Source organism: Lynx canadensis, chromosome B3 (assembly GCF_007474595.2).
Source record: "Lynx canadensis isolate LIC74 chromosome B3, mLynCan4.pri.v2, whole genome shotgun sequence".
Lineage (NCBI taxonomy): Eukaryota > Metazoa > Chordata > Mammalia > Carnivora > Felidae > Lynx > Lynx canadensis.
The window spans coordinates 135,423,173-135,446,966 of NC_044308.2; the positions used below are offsets into that span (position 1 = coordinate 135,423,173).

The following is a 23,794-nucleotide window of genomic DNA, read 5'->3' on the forward strand; positions in this document are numbered from 1 at the left end:
CCCCAATCAGGGTACGGCTGATGGCAGAGCCTGTGGGGTGACCCAGCCCAAGCTGGCCACGCTACAGTCCCGGCTGATGCCAACCAGGCCAGCCAAATTTCCATCCCGTTACAACCAGCCTCAGCGGAAGGCAGCGTGCACTCACTGGCCTGAGCCCCACTGGGCCTCAGCACCAGCGGACTCCAGAGGGGCAAGGAGCCAGGAATCCAGAAGGCGGGCTGGAAGGGCGTGCTCACCCTGCCTCAGCTATACTCCCGGGCGCCAGGCACTAAAGTCACCCAGTCCTCTTGCCGGGGGCACCTGCCTCCCCAGATCCGCCCCCCATCATGCTAACCAAGTCCCCCAAAGAAACATACTTCACCAAGGCCTGGCGGACACCCGGCCAGCCTTTCTGGAAGGTGCTTCCTTTGGTCCTCAGGTTGACCGTCCCCCCTCCTCCCCCAGCCTTCGCCCCTGCGCACTCTGCACCCTCTGCCCCACCCTCCTGGAATGACCACTCATAAAAGCAGGACTTTGTTCTTTCCTATGACCCACTACCCATGCACTTATGGACTCAAGGCCCATTTCCTGGCCCAATAAGGAGATAAACACCTAACTTTGCAGGGGGTAGACACATCCCAGGTTTAAAGAGAAGCTTCACAGGGGACGGGCCTCCAGGTTCCAGAGCCCCGAGGGCAGAACTGGGTACAGTGGGCAGCCTCGCAGAGCCCAACCCTTTTAGGCCTCCTCAGTGACCCCTGTGGTCCTCACACTCCCCTGGGGGGGGGGGGGGGAGGGGATTGCGATGGGAACCTGAGTACACTGAACATCCCAAATCCTACGCGGTCTCCTCCCGCCGGCCCCCTAACCTGCACAGCCCACTTCCCCACCGGGCACCTGTCGGCCTCACCCCTCCTTCCCTCTCCCAGGCCCGCACCCAAGGGGCAGCAGGTTTTCTAAACCAGTGCTCCTTAGAGATGAGTGTACAACAGCCACATGACCTCCTGGGGGCTCTGCTAAAATTCGGATCCTGATCAGCGGGTCTGGGTGCGAGGAGATGCTGCAGTTCTCACGAGCCCACGCTGGACCACACCCCGAGTGGCGAGGTCCTAGTGAGTGTTCACATCTGGCCAGCAGTCCGGGCCCTCCCCGCTGCCTGGTCAGCCACAGCAGCCTCCCACCCTGCAGCCCAGAGCCCCAGTCTCGTCATCTCCGGTCTGTCCTCCGAGGAGCTGGCAGAGCCCACAGGGGCCTCGGCCCGCCCTGCCGACTGGCCTGCTAGGGCTCCCACAGCCTCCGAGACAAAGGCCAGGCGCACAATGATGGCTTACGGGACCCTGTGCCACCTGGCCTTGCCCCGGGCCTCACCCCTCATGCCGAGGCTCCTGGAGGCTCCTACCGGCGTCTGCGGCCTCAGCTCCACCTACCCCAGGAGGGAGGGGCCAGGGGGTCCCCCCAGTGGAAGATATTCAACTTCTGGCCTCCTCATCCGTTCAATGCCAGGACGACCACGCCTGACCATGTGGGGGTCCCCTCCTGCCTGCTCCCAGCCAGGAACATTCCCGTGGTGGGGAGAGACTGCCAGGGCAGGGGGCTTGGGGCAGACACAGGAAGGTAGCTGCTCTGCGGACCGCTTCAGAACGAGAAGGAAAGGAAACAAGAACCAGGGCCGCCCCTCTGTCAGTCTGCTCTGGAAACTCATCTGTGCCCACAGCTCAGAGGAGGCCGAGAGGGGACCTCCCCCCACCCCCGCACGCCACCCCTGCGGCTGCATCAACGAGAGGCTGTCAGCCAGACTCACCCTCCAGGAGCAGGTTTGAAAGCCACCATTTTATCATCAAGTGCTTGCCTCGTGCTCAGTGCTCTGCGTGGACCTCCCGTCCCCCGAAAGCAGCCGAGGGAGGTGGGCCCCGTCATCATCCCCCGCTGAAGCTTACAGACCTGCAGTGACCTCCCGGTGGGGCAGCCAGGATCCAAGCCAGGGGGCCACCTCTGGGCTCCAGGCTCCTAACTACTCGGTGTGGGTGTAGTCCACGCCTGCCACTCACAAAGTGGACAAGACCTGCCACGGTCCTAGGCACACTCCTCCCCCTACGCTCTATTTTGCTGTTTTCCAGACGTTCTCAGCCCAGGCTTCCGGTGGCTCCCTCAGCCCCCATCTGTCCCCCAACCCGACATGCCCAGAGTCCCTGCTTGAGGGCCCCTGACCTCACAGCACCACACCTTCACCCGTGCTGGCTCACCACTGGGAGCACTTTGCACCCACGCTTGTCGGCCCAGCGAGCTCCTCCTGACCCTCAAAGACCCAGCTGAGGGTCACCGCCTGCACGAAGCCTTCCTCAACCTTCCCAGACAGAGAAAGCGCACCCCCCCCCACCTCCGCCGTTCCTTGAGCAAGTCTTCAAGGCGCCCTCCCGCCTGAGCTCCCAGGGCGTGGGAATGTCTGCATCCCCAGCACCTAGCGCCGTGTCTTAACACAGACCCACAGCACTGAGTGACACCCCCATCGCAGTGATAATACCATCCACCTACCATTTACCGAGGAGCTCCAGCGGGGTGTTTCTAAAAGTTATAAATAAATAAATGTGGCAGGCAGTGAACTGCAGGGCCTTACGCTTGTTATTTCAACTGACACACCAACTGTTAAGGTTCAGTGCATGCTTACCCTACAGACGTAGAAACGGAGGCACAAAGCAGCTCAAGAACTGGCCCAAAACCACAGAGCTGGACAGTGACAGCAGCAAGGGCCCTCCTTCCGAGGCCGGCCTGGGCACCCTGGCTGGCAGCTGGAGGGAAGACAGCCCAGGCTGCCCCGTGTGGACAGAGGAGTCCGCCCAGCCCAGAACTGCCTGCTCCAGGGCACAGTCACCCATCTGAGGGCTGAGCACAGCCCCAGGGATGGTGGGAGCACTGCTCTTGCAGGTGACATTTAACACCCTAATATGCACAGCCTGTGCACCCGAGCATGGGACTCTGGAAAACCGCCCCACTGTTAGTGAACACTGCCCAAAGCTTTTTTATTTTTTTTTTAATTATGTATTTACTTTTCAGACAGAGGGAGAGACAAAGACAGCGAGAGAGAGCAGGGGAGGGGCAATGAGAGAGAGGGGGACAGAGGATCCGAAGCAGGCACCAGACTCTGACTCTGAGCCCAGTGCGAGGCTTGAACTCATGAACCATGAGATCAGGACCTGAGCTGAAATCAGACGCTCAAACTGACTGAGCCACCCACATGGCCCTCTGCCCAAAGCTTTTTAAAAGGTCATCAAGGTCCACAGACTGTTTTGTGTAGTAATTGGATGCGAGCCTTTGCACGCCCCCCCCCCCCGCCCTTAAGTAAAACTTACACCACACACCATGGCCTGGAAAGCCCTGAACAATCTGGCCCCCACCTGCCTCTCTACTGTTCCCTCCCTCACACCTCCAGCCATGCCCTCCTCCCTGCTGCTCCACAAATACACCAAAGCCCTTGCTCAAAAGCACCGCAGGACCTTTGCATTTGCTGTTGCCCCCACCTGAGAGGCTCTGGCCCCAGCCTTTCAGATAACTCCTTTCTAACCAGTCAGGCCACAGCCCCAGGTCTCTCTCCTTTAAAAAGGCCTTCTGTGTCCACCCTGAGGACAGTCACCCATCCTCTTCGCATCCCTGCTGAAATGACCCCCTTTAACTTGCTGGCTGACATACCTGTCACCACCTCTCCTCCAATTTGTCCCCACAGACTGAAGTTGCGAAAGGACTTGTCCACCTCGCTGCCACCGGTCTCTCACATACGTCCACGGTGGCTCACGAGGCCTGGCACGGAGGGATGCCAACAGATGTCTGCGAACAGACACTCGAACGGGGGGGGATGCCGGAGGTGTCCCACCGGAAGCACACAGAAGCAGACCAACAAACAACGAGACACTGGGCCCGGAAGCAGCGCAGAAGTATGACGGCACCCACCAGTGCAGGAGGCAGTGGTGGCCGGACTCCTGCTAGTTTCCCCACCGAACACCCCAGGGGCTCGCCCAGTTGGAACAGTCTAGCACTCGGGTGCTCCTGTGTTCTTTCTCTTCTTTCAGCTAAATAAAATGAGGTTCAGCAAGAGGGGCTGCCACACAGGTAACCCCAGGCTACAAACCGGGACCAAAACCCAGCACCGCACACAGGGCAACCATGCCTGCCAAGGTCCCCCCTCATCAGTCACCAATGCGAGCGTCCTCTCCGTAAGCTGACACCAAGTTCCCAGAGGACCAGGCCACAGAGCACCTGGCTGGAGCTGGGCACAGAGTGTGTTTCCAGAAATGTCTCCTGAACAATAAACAGGCATCCATCCCTCATGAGTCTGCTCAAGAACGAGCACCCTGGGGTCTCCCAAGGTGGTACGTCTTTTCCACCCCCTCCGTGCCCAGCACAGCACCCTCTGAGCACCTGCCAGGTACCAAAGAAGGAGGGGTCTGTGAAGTGCCCGGCTGGCACACACGGCCAGATCCCACACCCTTGTGTACAGAAATGACCTCAATTCTTGACCCCGTTCAGGGTCTGTGCCCTTTGCAATGACTTTATGCTCTGCTCAAGAGGTGCTGTTCACTGTGCAAGCTAAGCACTGTGGCATCGTATTAGTGTCACCGTCCAAATGTCACAGATTACAAAACCGAGGTTCACAGAACTAAGGGCTTTGACAAAGGTCGCAAAGCTAGTAAACTGCAGAACAGGCAGGTAGCGGACCAAGTTGTGTTTGCCCACATCTCCCCAAATGTCTTCTTTGAGATGCTAATACGTCAAATGCAAAACACTAAGTTAAACAAAGATAAAATGTGTTTTCAATCTCACGGGATACATTGCTCCCCAAACTTATGTGACCACAGAAATTCTTTAGCGAGTTATCTTGTAAGAAATCCTGTTGTGAAGAATGCTTGTATATTGTCTTTCCCAAAAATCTAAACCACAAGTGTCAAACAAGAAAAGTTTCTCTGGGATCCCTAGAACCTTTACTTCAGAGAATCTGTGGCATTATTTATATTTTAGTATCACTACAAGTATTTTTCTAGGAATTAGGTTTTTTTTTTTAAGTTTATTTTTTGAGAGAGAGAGAGAGAGAGAGAGAGAGAGAGAGAGAACACAAGCAGGGGAGAGGCAGAGAAAGAGGGAGACAGAGAATCCGAAGCAGGCTCCAGGCTCCGAGCTGTGAGCACAGAGCCCGATGCGGGTCTTGATCTCACGAACTGCGAGATCATGATCTAAGCCGAAGTCGGACGCTTGACTGACAGAGCCACCCAGGAGCCCCTCTAGAAGTAGGTTCCATAGCTTTCATCTGAATCTCAAAGGTATCAATAACCCCCAAGAAAGGCTAAGAAGTTCTGTTCTACAGAAACAGGTGATTTATGTGAAAGACTGTATTTCCTCCAATAAATTCCATTTATTGCTTTAAAAAAAAAAAAACAAAAAAAGAGGTGAAATTCATTTTGACTCCTTGAATCTAGGCTGGCCCTGTGCCTTGTTTTGGCCAACAGACGTGGTCGAGCCATCAGGCCTCCAGGAGCCTCGGACATGCCCACTGTGTCTTGAATCCTTGCCTCCTGGATAAGAACACACTGAGGCCACATGCGGGAGGATGAACACACGTGGCCAGTCATTCCCAGTGCCCAGGGCAACCCTGACCTATAGCTCATGGCAGATCCACCAGGGAGTCTGGTCTGAACTGTCACCCCACTGAATGGTGAGTCAAACCAATGGTTACTGCTTCAAGCCGCAACACTCAGATGGTTTGTTACTCTACGTTAACTAATCAAACTCTTCCTTACACAAAATGGATCAGAAAGGGAAGGAAGACATTTACATTCACACAGAGATGTCCGAGGCAGCATTATCTACACCAGCAAGAAAAGCAGAAATAATCTAAATATTCAGTAATAAGATTACAGCTTACTGTATCAGAGTACAGATGTCCAATAAAAAGAACTATTCCACAGTGATTAAAGATTATGCTCTGGGGTTCCTAGGTGGCTCATTCGGTCGGGTCATGATCCCAAGGTCATGGACCAAGCCCTTATCAGGCTCCCGCTGGACTCCGCACTAAGCATGGAGCCTGCTTGAGATTTTCTCTCTTTCCTTCTGCCCATCCCCCCACCCTCTCTAAATAAAAAAAAAAATTTAAAGGATCATGTTCTGTCGTACTTTATTTTCAGGTGTGGTAACAGCACTACGTTTATGTTTTAAAGGCCATGCTGAAATATTTACGTATGAAATTCTATGTCTGCAATTTGCTTCAAAATCACATGGGGCAGATAAAAAACAAGATTAGCCATAAGTCAATAATGGTTAACACATATTATTGAGGTGGTAGGGGAGCTGTGTTCATTTTTTATTCTTTCTTTTGTATATGTTGGAAATTTTCATATTAAAGGTTCATAAAAACTACATTTTAGGACAATCATTCTGAAAACTGTGTAGAAACACGGAATTTGTTTACACCACAATGCTATGTACAGAAAGCAAAAACAAAATGCTACAGTACGTGCAGAAAACAAAAGTCAAAATGCTGTGCACATAATGATTTCAACCCTGTGACTCTTACACACAAAACAGAAAGAGGGAAAGAGGGAAAGATGTGGAGGGGGTGGCGAGAGGGATGATTTGTCTCTTCAAATTCTGCTCTCATAATGTTAAACTGTCTTCACAGAGGACAAAAAAAAAAATTCAGGAAAAAGGATGACACATTCTTTCACTTCCTTCAGCTGGGGCTCAGCATGAAGGAGGCGCTAGCTGGGGGGGGGGGGGGGGGGGGCTCCCAGCAGTGTGTGGGGCTGGGAAGCCACAGGCAGGCTGTGGAGGGGACCCTCAGGCCCCCTCAAGGGCCAGTGTCTCCCACCCCGGCTGGCCAGAAGGCAGGGAAGAGTGCGGGGTGGTGGGGGGCTATCAACCAAGATCTGTCCTTCCCAAGTTTAAGGGATCACACCAGCAGCCCCTTCCTTTGGCCAGTTTTAAGATCAGAAATGACACTCAGCTCTCTAAAATTTATCTTCAGACAGAAAAAAAGGGGGGGGGATAAATGACAATCAGATCCCCCGCTATGTGCTAGAACCCACCTCCAGCAATTCAGCCATCATCTTTCTGATCGCCCAATCTGCCCTGCACTTGGGTGTTGATGTCCCCATTTTATAGAGGAGGAAAGGGAGCCCCCTCACCTGCCCAAAGTCAGCCATGCCCTGGGCGCTGGGGCTGGGGTCAGAAGTCACCGGCCAGCACACCTGTTCAGCCTCCTTCCCCAGGCAGCATCTGCACTGGGGCCACGTGCAGGAGGGGGAGGAGGTAGAGGGACCAAACCAGGCTGAGGCCCCTCCCACACTTAGACAGATAGCAGCTGGTGCTGTATAACCCCCACCAGGAGAGATGCTATGGACTAAATATTTGAGTCCTCTCAAAATTCATATGAAAGCCCTAACCTCTAATGTGATGGTATCTGGAGGTGGGGCCTTCGGGAGGAGATTTGGGTTAGATGAGCTCAGAAGGGCAGAACCCCATAATGGGGTTAGTACCCCTATATGAAAGGCACTATAAGTGCCCCCCCCCCCCACTCCGTGTGAGGTCACAGGAAAAAGGCAGCTGTCTAGAAACTAGGAAGAAAGCTCTCCCCAAGAACTGGACTTTCAACCTCCGGAACCATGAGGAATACACGCCTGTTGTTCAAGCTACCCAGTCTGTGGTATTTGTCATAATAGCCCGAGTTTATTTTAAGGAAGAAGGTAAAGTGTAAGCCCTGGGGGCAAGCCTAGAACCCCACACAGAGGCTGACAAGGGGCCCTGTGTAGTGTAGATACAGTGTAGGTCCAGAGTCGTCTCTATGCTATATTAAATGAATAAAAAGTTAAAGGTGGGAGAGCACAGGTAATGGGCCACCACTGGTGTGGAAACGAAAGTGGAGGGCTGTGTGTGTGTGCATACACGCTGGCTTGTGAGACTCAGCACACGTCCAAGAGGAGGCAAGAATGTGGAATGAGGGTTGCCTCCAGGGATGAGGGTCAAATGTGAGGAAGAATACTTTTTTATTCTGTGCCCTTGGCAGAATTTCACTTTGAAATGTTGTTGTTGTTGTTGTTGTTGTTGTTGTTGTTGTTGTTGTTTTCTAAATATTTACCATTTGGTCCTTCACAGAAATTCGCCATTCCCCGCTCGAGGCTCTGTTCTTTTTTCTTTTAAGTTTATTTATTTATTTTGAGAAAGAGAGAGACAGCCCGAGCGCGAGTACATGGGAGAGGGGCAGAGACAGGGAGACAGAGAATCCCAAGCAGGCTCTCAGCGCAGAGCCCAAAACAGGGCTCAACCTTATGAACCGTGAGATCATGACCTGAGCCAAATCAGGAGTCAGACGCTTAACCGACTAAGCCACCCAGGCAGCCCTGAAATGTTACTTTTTAAGAAAAGGTATTTTGTTTTGTTTTTTTAGGGGCACCTGGATGGCTCAGTTGGTTGAGTGTCCAACTCTTGATTTCAGCTCAGGTCTTGATCCCAGGGTCACGGGATCAAGCCCTGCATCAGGCTCTGCATTGAGCATGAAACCTGCTTAAGATTCTCTCTCCCTCTCCCTCTGCCTCTCTCTTCCTTCCTCTCTTTCTCTCAAATTTAAAAAAAAAAAAAAGAAGAAGAAGAAGAAAGGGTTTTTTTTCTTTTTTTTTTTGTTTAAGTATTCACAAGTCAGATATGAATCTACTCAAGAGAAACTCTGGAATTTCATGCAGACAAGTCAGCGAACTCCCTGAACTTGGTTTCAAGGGCTCTATTTTTATCAGTCAATAAAATGAAATGACCCCTCCTCGCAGCCTCACGTAACAGATACGAAATACTTCCCTCAGTTCTTCCTGTCCGGCGTGACCGCTCAGGTCCAAACAGCAGTCTCACCAGCTACACCGAAAGCAGCGGGTCACAAATTCATTTCCCAGGACTCTGAGAGAGGGTCCTCAAATAAGAACTCCTATGAGGGCCCCATGACTAAACAGCAGGACTTCAGCTCCCTGACCCGGGCTCCTGCCACCTTGTACAGCACCAAGAAGGTCCTCTGGGGCTCACAAAGATCAGGCCAGCTTTGCCTGCTGTCTGTAGTGGGCACAGCAAAAGGGAGAGCCCAGGATCGCCCTCACTTCCATTCCTGTCCCACAAGTACCACCTCTATCTATCTGCCTCAGAAGGTCATGCCACTAAGAAGAGCCACTGGCCTGTGAGAATTCTGGAACACCCGGGTGGAGGAACCTGCCACGCAGGACAAGGGCTCTGGGCTGGGCAGCCACTGGCTCCTCAATGGTCCTCACTTCCTCACCAGTTCCAGAAAGGAACCACAAGGGACCTCAAGCCCTAACCGGGCCCCACCACACTGAGCCTTCTCCCAGCCTCAGCCTAGCCCCTTCACCCGGGGCCTGCAGGACTGGGCCCCTGAGAAGTGTGCAAGCCTGGGTGTGGACACTCACCATTCACTTCCTCCCCCTTCCAGGTGTAACCACTCCCAGTGTGTCCTCCCCACAGCTCCCACCGGGCCTGTTCAGGGTGGAAGGGACAGGACAGGACAGGCCAGCTACGTGCCCTGCACCCACACTCCCCACCTCAGGGTGGACTGAGCCCCCCTCCAGTTCCACAGCCCCAATCGGACAGTTTGTAGCTGCGATATTCTCCAGGCTCCTGGTCTGGGAAAGAAAGACACTTTCCAAACGTTCCTTGTGCACGGGACAAGGCCATCAGTAATAGTTTACATAACACGGGACTGGTTTACCCCAAAACACTGTCCAACAACAAGGTTCCACACGGCACAGTGGGGCAGGGAGGACATCATCAGCCTTCACGCTGGACTCCTGGCAGCCTTGGCCTTTCCCCAAGGTCCCATCAAACTCCATCCCTAGAGGCAGAATTACATAAGCTCTTTCTCCAGGAGGCCCAGCACCAGACCCCTGGGCCCAGGGCCCTCGGAATCTACCTGTGTCCAGCTGGCTGCGGGTTTGTCTGAGGACGAAGATGGAGCCAGGGGCCCGGCCTTTGGCTCTGACTTGTGGGGTTTCTCTTCACTCCCCTCTCCGGAGCACCACCCTAGCCCAGCAGACCACGTGTGTGGCCCCTCAGGCTGGCAGAAAGCAGCCCCCACCCTCACCCCAGCCGGCCGGAGAACCCAGAACCAGGAAGCGCCCCTGCCACCCCGACTGCCCAACAGCCATCGCGATCTACTCAGCAAGCAGTCCCCAACTTCCTGTGTGGGGTCCGCCCTGCCCACACCCGGGCCATGTGGCCGGGAAAGAGGCACTCCCTGGCCCCAGCAGCTGGCTCAGGGGCAGGCATGTGGCTCAGGCTGATCCATCAGGGCCACTCAGAATGAATCCTGGGTCCCTTGGGACCTGCACCCAGGCTGGAGGGAGGCCCTGGGGCCAACCTACCCAGGCCTGAATCCCAGCTCTGCCACCTGCTAGCTGTGTGATCCTGGCAAGTTATCCAACCTCTCTGTACCTCCATTTCTCCTGTTAGAAGACAGGGGTACAAGCCCACGCCCTCACAGGCTTTAGTGCAGATCACATGAGAGTACACGAGGGACTCGGCACACTGCCTGGCTCAGGATAAAGGTCAGAGTGAGGACTCACCTGGGACCATCCAGCCTGGGAACAAAGCCAACATGAGAGGCCAGGTCCTGAGACATCGTTTGAGCACCTGATTCCACCTATGCCTGAAGCCAGAACTCTCCATGGAGAGAACACTTACAGAGAGCCCCATCATTACGGAACCTAGTTGGCACTGAGGTTTCCGCAGGAACCCATCATCTCTGTGACTTGTAGGAATCAATCATACAGTTGACTTTCTGCTCAGGTCATTAACTTCATTCTGACATCGTCGACACTGATTGAGAGAGGAAGAGGACTAGATGACACAGCTGCCACGGTGTCCTCAGCAATGGGGACAGATTTGCGGGCACATGGCCAGGCCCACAGGTTTCGCTCTTAGGGGAGCCCCCGTCCACTGACAGTGCAGAAGCACCCACAGAACTGCCCGCGTCCCACATGGCTGCCCACTCCCCTACCCTTCCCAGGGAAGCTTCCGGAATCCAAAGAGCTGGCCCTTCAGCACTCCCAGCAAGGCTGAAGGAAAGATGGGAAAGACTGCAGGGGTGAGTGGTGGCGGAGGGACCCCAACCTTCTGGGTCCCGGGACCGAAACAATTCATCCTGACCAGGGGTGGGGTCTGCCAACAATAGCCCAGAACAGAACAGACCCTGCTTCACCCTCACACTCGGTTCCCTGGAGGCCAAAGTGGGGGCACGTGTGGGCTCCGGAGCAGAGGCCCAGCCTGGCCCGCCACACAGCCGTGGGCACCAAGCTGCAAGTCCCGCGCCCCGAGCTGTAAATCCTCATCTGCAAAGACCTCTTGTAGCTCAAAGGTTCTGGAAAATTACTCCTCCAAGATCGCAAACCTCTGCACTTCAGCAGAGGACGTTTTCTCTGCTGTGACCTGTAGACACGGAGGGTCTGATGACAGGTGAAGGAAGTGAGGGACAGCCCCCTTTTTCCTTCAAGGATGGTCTCTGGCCCCTTCAAGAAAGGAGGAGGTCTGCACGCTGAGCACCTCCTGTGCACGGGCACAAGGCCGACTCTTAACAAGGAAGAAATCAAGGCCCAGCGAGGGGCTGCAATGCACCCAGGGCCACCCATCCAGTAAGAGGCCAAACCAGGGTTCAAACCCCACCACCAAGCAGATGACAACTGTCCCCAGGACATCACTCGGAATCCATGGCCGGCCTCCCCAGCTGAGCAGAGATCAACAGAGTCAGCACCTAAATTTCCTGACTCTGGGCAAGGAGGACATCCAAATGGAACCGAGAGGAACATGGAAAAAAGCTAATAACCTATGGGCGCTGAGGATGAGGCGCTGGAAAAGAGACAAACAAAAGGAAAGCCATCCTGTCATCCCCTGGATCCACCTACCAAGAACAACACACCTCCATCATGGTCAAGGGGACAGCTTTGGATTCATGCAGACCGCTGTTCAACTCCTACCCCCAGGAGACAGCAGCCATGAAAGCCGGGAAGGTCGCTTACCCTCCTGGAGCCTCACTTTCAAAATATGGACTGAAAGACTCAGAGCACAGTGACAGGCCCAGAGCGCTGTTACTTTGGGGCTGAACTGTTCTTATTTTGCTGAAAATAATGCCACAGGGACATTCTGCTGTCTCTGGCAGAGGCTGGCTGCGCTTCTGGAGGAGGACCCCACAGTGCCCCTCCACGCCAGAGGCAGGCACATTGGCGACCCCAGGGGATGGAGGAAGCACCCTCCTCACTGCAGGGACACTTCCCAATTTACAGACAAAGGCCTCCATGAGGCCCAAAGGCTCAAGCCTGGACCTTCCTCCCCAGAGCAGTGAGGAACCAGAGACCCAAAGCGCCCTGAGCAAAGTCCACAGCTTGGCTGCGCCCAAGTCAAGGTGAAGGCCAAGAGGTCTGGAGGCTGATTCCTCAGGAAGCAGAACTCCTTCCCAACAGGACCCCAAAGCCCTGCCCATACCTGCTCACAGAGAGGCAGGAACAGGCCTCTGAGGGAATGGTCAGAGTTCCTTTTCTTTTCAAGAATCCTGCAATGAATTTTAAGATAAAGATTTAAGGGGCGCCTGGGTGGCTCAGTCGGTTAAGCGTCCGACTTCAGCTCAGGTCATGATCTCACGGTCCATGAGTCTGAGCCCCGCGTCGGGCTCTGTGCTGACAGCTCAGAGCCTGAAGTCTGCTTCAGATTCTGTGTCCCCCTCTCCCTCTGCCCCTCCCCTGCTCATACTCTGTCTCTCTCTGTCTCAAAAATAAATAAAAACATTTAAAAAAAATTTTTTTTAATTTTAAGAATAAAATATTGGGGCACCTGGGTGGCTCAGTCGGTTGGGCCTCCGACTTTGGCTCAGGTCATGATCTCAAGGTTCATGAGAGTTTGAGCCCTGTATCAGGCTCTATACCAGCACAGAGCTTGCTTCACATCCTCTGTCCCCCTCTCTCTCTGCCCCTCCACCCCACCCTCTCAAAAATAAATAAACACTGGGGCACCTGGGTGGCTCAGTCGGTTAAGCGTCCGACTTCAGCTCAGGTCATGATCTCACGGTCCGTGAGTTCGAGCCCTGAGGACAGCTCAGAGCCTGGAGCGTGCTTCGGATTCTGTGCCTCCCTCTCTCTCTCTGCCCCTCCCCTGCTCACTCTCTGTCTCTCAGTCTCTGAAAAATGAATAAACCTTAAACAACCAAACATAGAAAAAGAATCCAATATTAAAGAAAATAAACTTTAGTGTCAGCAAGGCCAGGTTCAATTCCAAGCTGCCCCTCCCACCAGCCCTACAACCAGCACATCTCCTTGCTGGGCCTTCATTTCCCCATCTGTAAGATGGGTGGGTGCAAAGAGGAAATGCCAGAGAGAAACCAAGAGAGGCTCGCTCAGTCAGTAGAGCAGATGACTCCTGATCTTGGGGTTGTGAGTTCAAGCCCCACACTGGGCACAGAGATTACTTTTAATAAATAAATAATAATAATAATAATAATAATAATAATAAAATTAAATTAAATTAAAAATTTGTTAAATTAAAAGTAAAGAGCCTAGAGAGAAACCGACAATCCCACAGCACTGAATGTTCCTCATAAAGATGCCCAGGATCCTACAAGGGCAGGAGCCAGCCTTCCAGGATAGGCACCTGGGGTCTCACAAACACCGCCCCACACACACCAATATGTCCCTTCTCTCCTCTCCGAGGGTCCCCCAGACCCCTGGGAGAACAGAACTCCACACAACCCGCACCCCCCTGTAGCACCCGCCCCTCATCAGGGCCCAGTGCAGCAAACATTCCCTAGAAGGGCTGGGGCTGCCCCTGGGGGCAGAGGGTGCTCACTGCTATACGGGTCCCTAGAACCCAAGACTGGCCAGCATGTAGCAGGCACTCAATAATTGAACCTTCGCTAGGACAAGCACCCCAGGGTGGGGGCCCAGACGTTTCCTCACCTCCACACCCCAGCCCTCCAATGTTGGATGGAAATATGGTGTGAGGCAGAAATGAAAGCGAAACTCTCAGCACCCACCTACCACCCCCAGGCCCTCCCAGGAAGCAGTGAGCTGGGAGGCCAGAGGCATGTCCTGGTCACTGACACTGGAGGACCCCCACACCAGGAAAGGATCAGGAAGGGAGGCAGGGAGGCCACCTGTCTGCCCTGGGCCGAGGGCTCCCACCAGAGATATGTCAGAGGCCCCAGGCCCCAGCTCGGACAGGTAGGAAGGTTGGGGAGGTGGCCTCCTGGGGCACAGGGGGAATGCTATCATTTATTAAGCATCTGCCATGCCTGTTAGCCCTAGAGGTGGCTGAATTATGCCCACTTTACAGGCAGAGGAGCAGAGGCTCAGGGGAGGCAGAGTGGCTTGTCTAGTCATCTACAAACAGATAGGCAAGACTTGTGTTCCGAGTTCACTGCCGTCCCCACCACCCGCCACCCCTCTGGGCCCCGTAACTGTACACAGAGTGCTCAGAAAAGAACCCCTTGCTTTTCTTCTGAAGTGGTTATCAAGCCAATGGTACTCGGACGTTACGTTCAAGGTGGAGGCGAAGGCCACCGAACAGGGTAGAAATGGTGTGGTTTCAGGGGTCAGCTAGCTCCTGGGGCAAATCCTAGCCCTGCCACTCTCATCTGGCACGTGGACACACGCCAGCCACCTTGGAGGGCAGACTTCCAACCTGCAACAGTGCCCCACCCGTGGTGGGTTCTCGAGGGGCTCTGATGTGAGCCACCGATTTGGGGATGGGGCGGAATATCACCACAGTCCTGCTTAAGCCTGGAGGGCCGCGTGGGCGAGCCCCAAGTCCCGGCTTCATGGCTCGGGCTCCAAGACCCAAGCACACAGACCTCTGATGGGAAGCCAATGGGGGTGCAGAGCAAACCGCGAAGGGAAATACCACGGGCTGTGCCACTGCCTCTGCTCCGGGCCCTGGACCGCTGACCGGTGTGACATCTGGCCAGGCCAGTCCCTCAGGATCCACCTTTAAATAATTCCAGCACAGACTGGCAGCCAGAGGTCAGAAATGTTTAAAAGAGGAGAGAAGACTGTCCAAAGGGCAGCAACCAGCAAGCAGAGCTGGGCGTGTGTGCTCCGAGGAACACAAGTGCCCCGTGGGGACCCCCAAGACGGACCGGCCGGGGAACCTTTACATCCAGGTGCCCTCCTGGAGAGGACCTGTCCCCGAGAGACCACTTCTCGCCTGTTTAACTCGACACAAACGTGGCTAACAGTTTGGGGGTGAGGCCTAGTAACGTACTCTGGGTTTCCCCGAAGAATCACCAGGGCACTGATGTTAAGAGAAAGCCGCCAGGCCCCTTCTCCGGAGAGGGAAGACTGAAGGATGTGTATGTTTCAGCAGGGCCTCCAGGTGCCACTTCTGCGGGGCAGGTTCACCAACACTGGCCTGGAGGAAGGTAAACTAAAGAGAGCAAGCTTCGGTGACCTCCATTCGCCACCCCTAGACTCCGCCTTGAGGCCAAACCTGAGCTTTGGGAAAGGGGAAAGGTCAGCTGGCCTAGGGACTACCAATAAGGGCCAGGGGATCCCCAAGGCTCCCGGCTCACTGCTCCTTCCTGAACACAGAGGCTGGACTGGGCCTGACCCTAGGGGAGCATGTGGCCTCCTGTCCCGGCCCCCAGATCACAGCTATGGCCTCAGGTGGAAAGAAGGTCCCTGGGCCACCCACCTGGCCCCCCATCACACCATCTGGGAACAAGGACACCAAGGACACTCTACTGCCTCCTTTGGCCACCTGTCTGAAGTGGAAACCAGCCCGCCCTTCCCAAGACAGCTGCCCACAGTCCACACAAAAGCCAGGGCTACAACAGAGGCGGGCCGGGGCGTGTGGCCTCTAGGCAGCAGACGGAGCCCACCCTGTAGCTCTTCAGCTCCTAGAAGAACAGGGCTCTCGGCCTCTTTGGTCAAACGTCACCTCCTCAGAGAGGTCTCCTGTGACCACACAGCGCTCCGGTGGCCTCGGCCGCCCCTGGCCACGGCTCTCTCCTGTTTGCGGGCTTCCCGGCACGAGCTACACGGCGCAGCACTTAAGTGGTCTGTGTGCTGCCCTCACCTTCATCTCCTTACCGGGTATGCAGGTGCCTGAGGGCGGGGACCGGCACCCAGCACACGGCTGGCTGGGTGTGTGCTCGAGACTTGCTCTGTGGATAAAAGAACGAAGGAACGGAGCTCAGGGGCTCCTCCCTGGCCTGGGCTCCCCCTTCTCCTCTCACCCCAGGGTTTCCATCTGGGCCCAGAGCACTCCAGAGCCACAAGTGGCTCCTGGCTGAGCCACACGGACGTGCAAAAGGCTTCCGAAACCCACCAGTCAGTTCCCTCATCCACGAAGAGATACCCTCTGGTGCTCCCACCACAGGCGCTATCGGAGGCCCTGGGTCCCTGCCCGAACACAACTGCCGGTCGGTCTCCACCTTTACAGAAGCACCTTCAAAGACAACACGCAAATCCGGAGAGAAAGAACAAACCCACTAGGGGCTGAAGATTCCAAGAGAAAGGGAAATAAAAGGTACCTCTCAGAAGCTGCCTTTCGGAGGGACCGCAGCCTGACTGCGTGTCCTGACTCTCCCTGCAGGGGCCGGAGGGCCGGCCTGGAGCACGGAGAGCGGTCGACAGGGTCGGCCTGGGACTTCCTCATGGGAGTGATTCTCCAATCTCCACAGGCAGTGCCAGAGCCACCCCCAGGAGCTGTCACAATCCTCAGCCTGGCACATGACGGGCCTACACAAACCAGCCCGTGAGGCCCAGCTGGGGAGGTGCGGGCCACAGGGCGACTGCTTTCTGAGGGAGGCCTGCAGCAGGCAAGACAAAGCACCAGGCGGAATTCGAACGGCCCAACGGGAAGGGCCTGGCTGTTCCCCAGGCACCCCAGTCCGTAACTCCGGAGGAAGTACTGTTTAAGAGGCATTGGCGGGCAGTGGGGAGGGCACGGTGGTCTTGGAGCACACACATCTCACTGTGTGACCTGGAACAAGCCGCCCCACCCCGCCAGGCCTGGGTCTCCCCCTTGGGAACCCAACTAACACTCTCCCCACGCAAGGCCACACAAGCCCAGGCCAGCTTCCCCAGGGCCGGTGGAGGGTGAAAGGCTGAGGTCGGCCCGATTCATGCAGGAAGAGCGAAGGAGTGGGTGCACAGCTCCCGAATGATGCCTGGCTTTCTAAACTGAATCTTACTTTTTAAAAAAGGAGGTACCAGAACATTCCCTTAAAAAGCTAGCTTACCAGCTGAATTCACAATACGAGTGGGAACAGAAACCCTATTTACCTCCAACTGTTAGGGAACTGCACTCATGAGGCACTTCACTAAGCATTTACTGAATGCCCCGAGCCTGTGAAACCATGCGGGAGACATAACCAGTGGAGGCAGGATGGCCTGGTGGTTAGGAATGGAGGTCCCAGGCCGCCGTGCCTGCTGGCGCCTGCCTCATGCAGTCGCCACCCCCTCCCCCACCCTGCCTAGACAGCATGAATCAATCTCACTGTCAAAAGAGACATGCAAATCAAAAGTACCACCTCACCCCTGCACATGGTCAAGATCAAAAACGTTTGCCAGGGGCTGCTCCGGGGAGGGTGTGGTTAACAGGCTCTCCCATTTGCTAACGCTTGTGGGCAGTGCTATCTCTCTGTGAGCAGCTTTACGACTCCCCTGGAAAAGTGAGCCACCTGTGCCCTCTGACCCAGCATTCACTCATCTGGCAGGGAGTGCCCAGGCGATGGGGCAGGGCACTCGCTGCCCCACTGTCTACACCGGCAGAGGCCAACCAGAGGGGGCGAAATCTAGTCCATCATGTTAGGAGCTGGACCACTCGGCCAGTAAATAAAGGAGGGTAACGATATGGATCTACCTCCCAAAGGAGCAGAGATGTGCTATTTCTCTAAGACACAGTGTTCCGTGAAATGAGACGCGGGCAGAATGGTACATATGCAGAGACCAGAACACGCGTGTGCCCGTCTGCACAGAACATCTACAGAGAGAGGCTGCCGACAGCAGCTGTCCCTGAGTGACAGGAACCCGGGAACAAGGGAGTCACTGACTTTTTGTTGTCCTCTGAGTACTCTTGATATTTTTTTTGATGTATGCACGTATTAAGTGTTCACAAAGATAAAGAAAACGATAAGAGTTACCATTAATAGTAACACGATTGTTCATCAAGACTCAGCATCTTCTGGAAGTCCAGCACAATTTTCCAATGCAGGGCCGGAACCCACCTGCCGTGAGATCATGACCTGGGCCCAAGTCAGATGCTTAACCGACTGAACCACCCAGGCGCCCTGAATCTCCAAACTTTAATAAAAAATGGAAGTGCCATCTTGCATTAGTGTATGATTTTCTCAGGTTCCTCATCCGTAAATGAGGGGAGGACGGCACCCCTGCCTCCCGGTGGGGGGGAGCCCGTGTTAAAGGAGAACACCCCACCGGATGGGCACCGCCTTGGCGGCTTCTGATGGCCCCACAAAGCCCACACCCAGCAGGGTGATCGGGCAGCACCCATCATGGGCTTCAGAGTCCCTCGCAAATGGCCCAGGCCAAGAATGCTGGACCCACAAGTGCCAAAGATCTTGGAACAGAGAGGCATCCCTGGGCGGAAGCCCACTCCCCTACTCCCCAAGGACAGCTCTAAAAACAAGCAGCAGGCACCATCTACAGTTTGCAGGCACTTCACATGCCCGGAGTCCTGACTCCCTTCATGTACACAACCACCCTGCGCTATGCAGTGCTAACACCCTCGCTTTGCAGGTGGGGAAACTGAGGCACAGAGGGCCCAGGGTCACACGGATGGTCTGTTGTGGAGCAGGCTGGGGACCAACACTGTCCAGATGGACGTCTTCTGCCACCGGTAAGTCCAGTTCTCTCCCTTGGAGGCGGGAAGGAAGCGTTTCTTTGCAAGGCTGAGTTATGGACGGTCTCGGGGCACTGGTGCAAAGGAAACCTGGTCAGTACCTCCTCCCACCCCCACCCCCCCAAAATGGTGCACATCCAGACACTGAGACAAAGAGAGCAACACCTACCCACAGACCAGCATCACTTAATCCTGGAAAAGATGCTCCTTCTTCCCCCTAAGAATCTCCTGAAAGAACTCCAGCCCAGAATTCGCAGCCATCCCAGCAGAAAGGGACCTTCGAGATGCCCCCTTTTCAAGGAAGGAATGTAGGACGAAGAGGGGAGGGGAAGGCCTGACGGCACCCTCACGCCCTCCCTGGCACGCTTCCCTAGCCCAGGCTGCTGTTAACACCACACTCCCAGCTCCACGAGGACAGGGGCTCTGCCCTGCTGCTCCCCAACCTGCTGCCCCCCCCCGAAGGTGCTCAGTCAACCTGAGCCTCAGTGGACCCCAGGCCCCATTCCCTCTGAGGGAACTGAATAAAGGTTCCCTGGTGGGACGGTCTGCGATGATAACGTGGCCTGAGATTGCTCCATAAACACGTTTCCTGTGGGCCCAGTAGGCCGTGCTGGCCTCTAAGGTTCTCAAGGAAGAGAACCTCACAGACATTCTTCTCCTTTTGGAGCCTCCAGGAAGCCCCGGCCTAACCTGGGCACAGAAGAGACTTAACACGGAAGCCATGTCCCCCGGTGAAGGGGCCTCAGGACCGGGCACAGGAAAGCTGAACGGGCTGTGGGAGCCTCTTCCTTCTACTCCCCAGGCCTCGGTGTCCCCATGCCTCCGTCCGGGGCTGCTGGGAGCATGAAGTGACATGAGGTACCAGGAAGGACTGCATTAAAGAGGCAGCTGACAGAACAGTAAAGACAGACAGCGGGCCGCCCACATCTTACACCAAAATGCTCTGTGACATCCTGTGACTTTTCACTACCTCCCCCAGTACAGGTTCAAGCACAGGCCAGAAAAGGGTAGGAGGGTGAGGAAATGGAGGAGAGACACAGAAAACAAAGGGAACAGAGAGGTGGGGGCCAGCTAGCATTTCCAAACGAGACATCGGAGAAGTTCAAAAATCAAAAATCAAAAACCCCCCAACATTTCCAACTACCAGCTTCATTTCTTGGCTTCCCCTTGGGAGTCCCTTCTGGGCATCTTGAAAAGGGTACAAGGAAAAGATTTAAAAAAAAAAAAAATTTTTAAAGGGGCACCTTGGTGGCTCAGTCGGTTAAGCGTCCAACTTCAGCTCAGGTCATGATCTCACGGTTCATGGGTTTGAGCCCCGCATCGGGCTCTGTGCTGACAGCTCAGAGCCTGGAGCCTGCTTCCAATTCTGTGTCTCCCTCTCTCTCTGCCCCTCCCCACCCTCAAAAATGAATAAACATTAAAAAAGAAGAAGAAAACTAAAGAAAAAGGCCCAGGAGAGGATGTGAAGGAACTGTGAGGCTGTTCCACTATGAGCAGAAGGGCAAGGAGGATGGCAGAGGAAAAGAGAACACAAACCAGAGCTTCATCCATGTCCCCGTCCCTGAGGGGAGAAGAAACGGAGGACAGTGACAGGAACAAACAGTACCACTAAAAACAAGCGGAGTCAAAGGCCCATCTGTTGACTAGTCAGAGGGCTGTCCTATCGAGGTGCCCCAAGGGTGTGAAGGGTGGGCCCTTATGCCCACCTGCCGTATCCAGGCCCAGGTACCAGCCCCCTACGGCCACCATCCACATGCGATGCCCCCCTGGCGGAACAAGGCAAGGAAGTGTCTCCGGGATAACAGGGCAGCAGCTGGACCCTTGTGAAGGGAAGAGGGGGTCCGCCTTACTGTTGGGAGGTGCCCAAGTAGAAAGGGCTTTCTGTGGGGGTCTCCAGGTCATCAAGTTGGGCTCATTCTAGAAGTTAAACAAAAAAGAACAAAAGTATGGAACCTATCCCTTCTCATGCCTGCTTCCCCATCTGTAAAACAAATGGGCTGGAGGAGACGATCCCCAACATCCCTTCCTGCTCGAAGGTTTTTACAAGGCCTGACATCCAACTAAACAACTCATCTGGTCCATTCAGGTCATGCTCTCTGGCGCTGACACTGCCCTAAACATTCGGAGCAGAGCTTCAGATCATTTTCAAACATTCCTGGACTTTCTCATCAGAGAAAGTCACAGGCAATTCATCATCCATCAAAGCAGGAGCATTGCACCTCCAGACTGTGAATGTCAAAAACGTGACATGTCCATCCACATCACCTCTCGGGTCACTGAAATCGAAGCAGCTTTCCCTACCAAGAGCACAGCAACCTCCAAGGGCTCTGGCCACCGGGTCAAGAATGGGAGCTTTCTGCATCAAGTATAGAAACGTGGCCACAAGGGGGCGCTGCCCTGAAAGTAATAAAGAAGAGGAAAAAAAGAAAAACTCTTTCTTGGTGTTTTCTTTTCCTTCTTTAGCTTAAAAGACACTATATCTAGAGCTTCCCTAATGAAAACACAAGTGGGCTTCCTGAGGTTCTAGAATGACCCAGACGCTCTCTGTCTTCTCTTTGAAGCCAATATTCCGGCCAGAAGTAGGCATCCAGACTTTGAAGGCAACAACCTTTTCAGAGAAATTAACCCTCCATGCTGGACTTCCCCCAGAATGGTTAACATCTCAGGGCTTGCCCTGAACACCCCTCCAGCCCTGCTTAAAGGCAGGGGGTGTCTGTGGGAAGGGAAGGCAATCTGCAAGTCCAGCAGCAGGACCCAGCCCCGAGTCTGGGCTGGAACTGTTTTTGCGAGAGCCTCCTAATTAACGAGGAAAACATACCAGCCAGATGACAAGCCTCATGCTTTAGCTGCAGACACAGGATGACACAAATACAGACAGACCTTGGGGAAAAAAGGGTGCAAGGTATTAACTGGGATCTACCAAGTCTGAGATGACTCTGGAGTCTGAGAGCAGAAAGGGGCTTGCAAAACATGTCAAAGGGGCTTCACATTTCTCCTGTGTCTAGGGCACTTTTTCCCTGTATGTATCTGTGGCGCAAAGTTCAAGTGTCCTTTTTTAACGTTCCAAAAGTCCTCGGACCCATTTTCAAAGTTCTGGCTGCAAGCTCCTCCTGATTTCCTGATTTCCTTGTGAATTCCCGGGCTGCTTGGCATGCCCTACCGACCATGAAAAGCTTGCTTTCTCCTTAAGAGACCAGCCTGAGAAATGGCAGCCAACTCCATCCCTAGGCCAAAAAATGCAGAGCCAGGAGCTGTTTTACACAAGGTGCGCCCCTCTGGCTGCAGGGACAAGAGTGCCTGCAGGGCTTGCCAAGGCAAAGGAGCAACAAGCCTTGGGACAGGCATCAGGGGCACAGAAGTGCACAAGCCAGGCCAGCATGTGAAGGCCAGCTCAGACTCACCACTTGTTCCGAGCACCAGGAGATAAGGAAGCCCAATTGTTCAATTCTGCAACATGTTTGGGGACCCAACAGGGACAAAAATGTAAGTGGAACACATTTCCCAGAATCAAATCTACCAAGTGGAGACACTACATAACAAAAGGATTCCATCAAGACTTTGCAAAAGGCTTGGGGAACCAGATTCTCTTAGGCTTTTGATAAGAACAGGATTTCACTAACAGCTTCCCAGAGGCAAAGCCACAGTTGTAGAACAAGGTGAGGTATACCTGACCCAAGAGTGGATGCTTCCATAATAGACTAGGAATGTAATCTTATTAAAACACCATGAATCTCCACCACTGAGCACCAACTTGGGGGTGGGGGGGGGGAAGCTTGTCGGAGGGAGGAAGGCCATTCTACACCACATGCATTCACCCCACCTCCTCTGCACCAGACACTCCCTAGCTGTGGGACCCGGGGCAGGGTACCCTACCTCTCTGCAGATAGCTCCCCCTTCTCAGACACATGGCCCAGAATCACCACCCCGGTCAATTCTCAAAGCTCGTGCGACGCTCTAATGAGACAGCAAATCATCACATACATGCCAAGTATTGCTACTCGCTGCACAGAGGCTTAACCCAGTGACATGCAATGGCAGCTTCAAGGGCTGCACACGAGGGGCACACAGTAGGTGGTCTGCAAACATATAAACAGTGCTGCCCTTCTCCACGAAGGGAAGGGAAGGAAGGAGGAAAAACACTCCAGTCCAAAAGTAACCTCCAGCCACAGGCAGACAGCGTGGATCCCCCGATTTCCCAGGTCCCTCTGCCACCTTTAGCAGCGTTCCCAACGCGCTCTAGGCAGCTGGGGGCTTCCCCACCGAGGGTCACGGTGCACCTGGAAGCCCCGGTCCGTGCCACACCGCCCATCCTGGTCGCCGCTCCCCTCGAGCACCGCCGGCGGCCACCACAACCACCTGGTCGCTGGGACTCGATGTCCCCGAGCACCGCTCCTTCCCGAACGCTCCGGCCTCCCAAAACAGCGGCTGAGGCTGAACCGGGCTCGGGCCGGGGGGTCCCCGGGCGGCGGGGCCCCGTCCCTCCTTACCTGCACAGCTCGGCGAAGGCCTGGAAATTCAGCTTCTTGATTTTCTTCTCGCTCAGCCAGTAGCCAACTCTCTTCCCTTTCAGAAAGGTCTGCATCTTCCTCCTCGGGCGGGGAGCTCGGGTCCGGAGGAAATCGCCCACAGGCCGAGTGTGGCGGCCCGGCGCGCGCCGCGAGCGTGCGGGCACCTCCTCCGGCGGCGGGGACGCGGAACGGGACTCGGGGCGCGCAGTCCTGCCGGGAGGGGCGGGCCGGGGCGGGCGCCCGGGCGGAGGGAGCGGCGCTCAGCGCGGCGTGCCACTGGCTGCCGCTGCCGCCGCCGCCCACGCCCCCGCCGCCCGCGGGGCTCGCCGGCGCGCCAGATCGCCAGCGCCGGGCCGGGCCGGGAGCCGGGGGCCGGGGCCGGGAGCCCGGGGGCCGCGCCGCACGCGCCCCCCCCACGCCCCCACGGCGGCCCTGGC

General features: G+C 55.1%; 1 protein-coding gene across 3 annotated transcripts in view; it reads right to left on the reverse strand.

Moving 5' to 3' along the window:
• ITPK1 (inositol-tetrakisphosphate 1-kinase) overlaps positions 1–23,560 on the reverse strand; it is a 179,495-nt gene extending 155,935 nt beyond the window's left edge. Inside the window, exon 1 of one of the 3 annotated variants that reach the window (XM_030319831.2) lies at positions 23,337–23,560. In XM_030319831.2, the coding sequence (XP_030175691.1) occupies positions 23,337–23,431 (95 nt within the window). In that variant the 5' untranslated portion in view covers positions 23,432–23,560. The remainder of the gene's footprint in view (positions 1–23,336) is intronic. The other 2 variants (XM_030319830.2, XM_030319828.1) reach the window with 2 other exon arrangements.
• Positions 23,561–23,794: the final 234 nt, after the last annotated feature.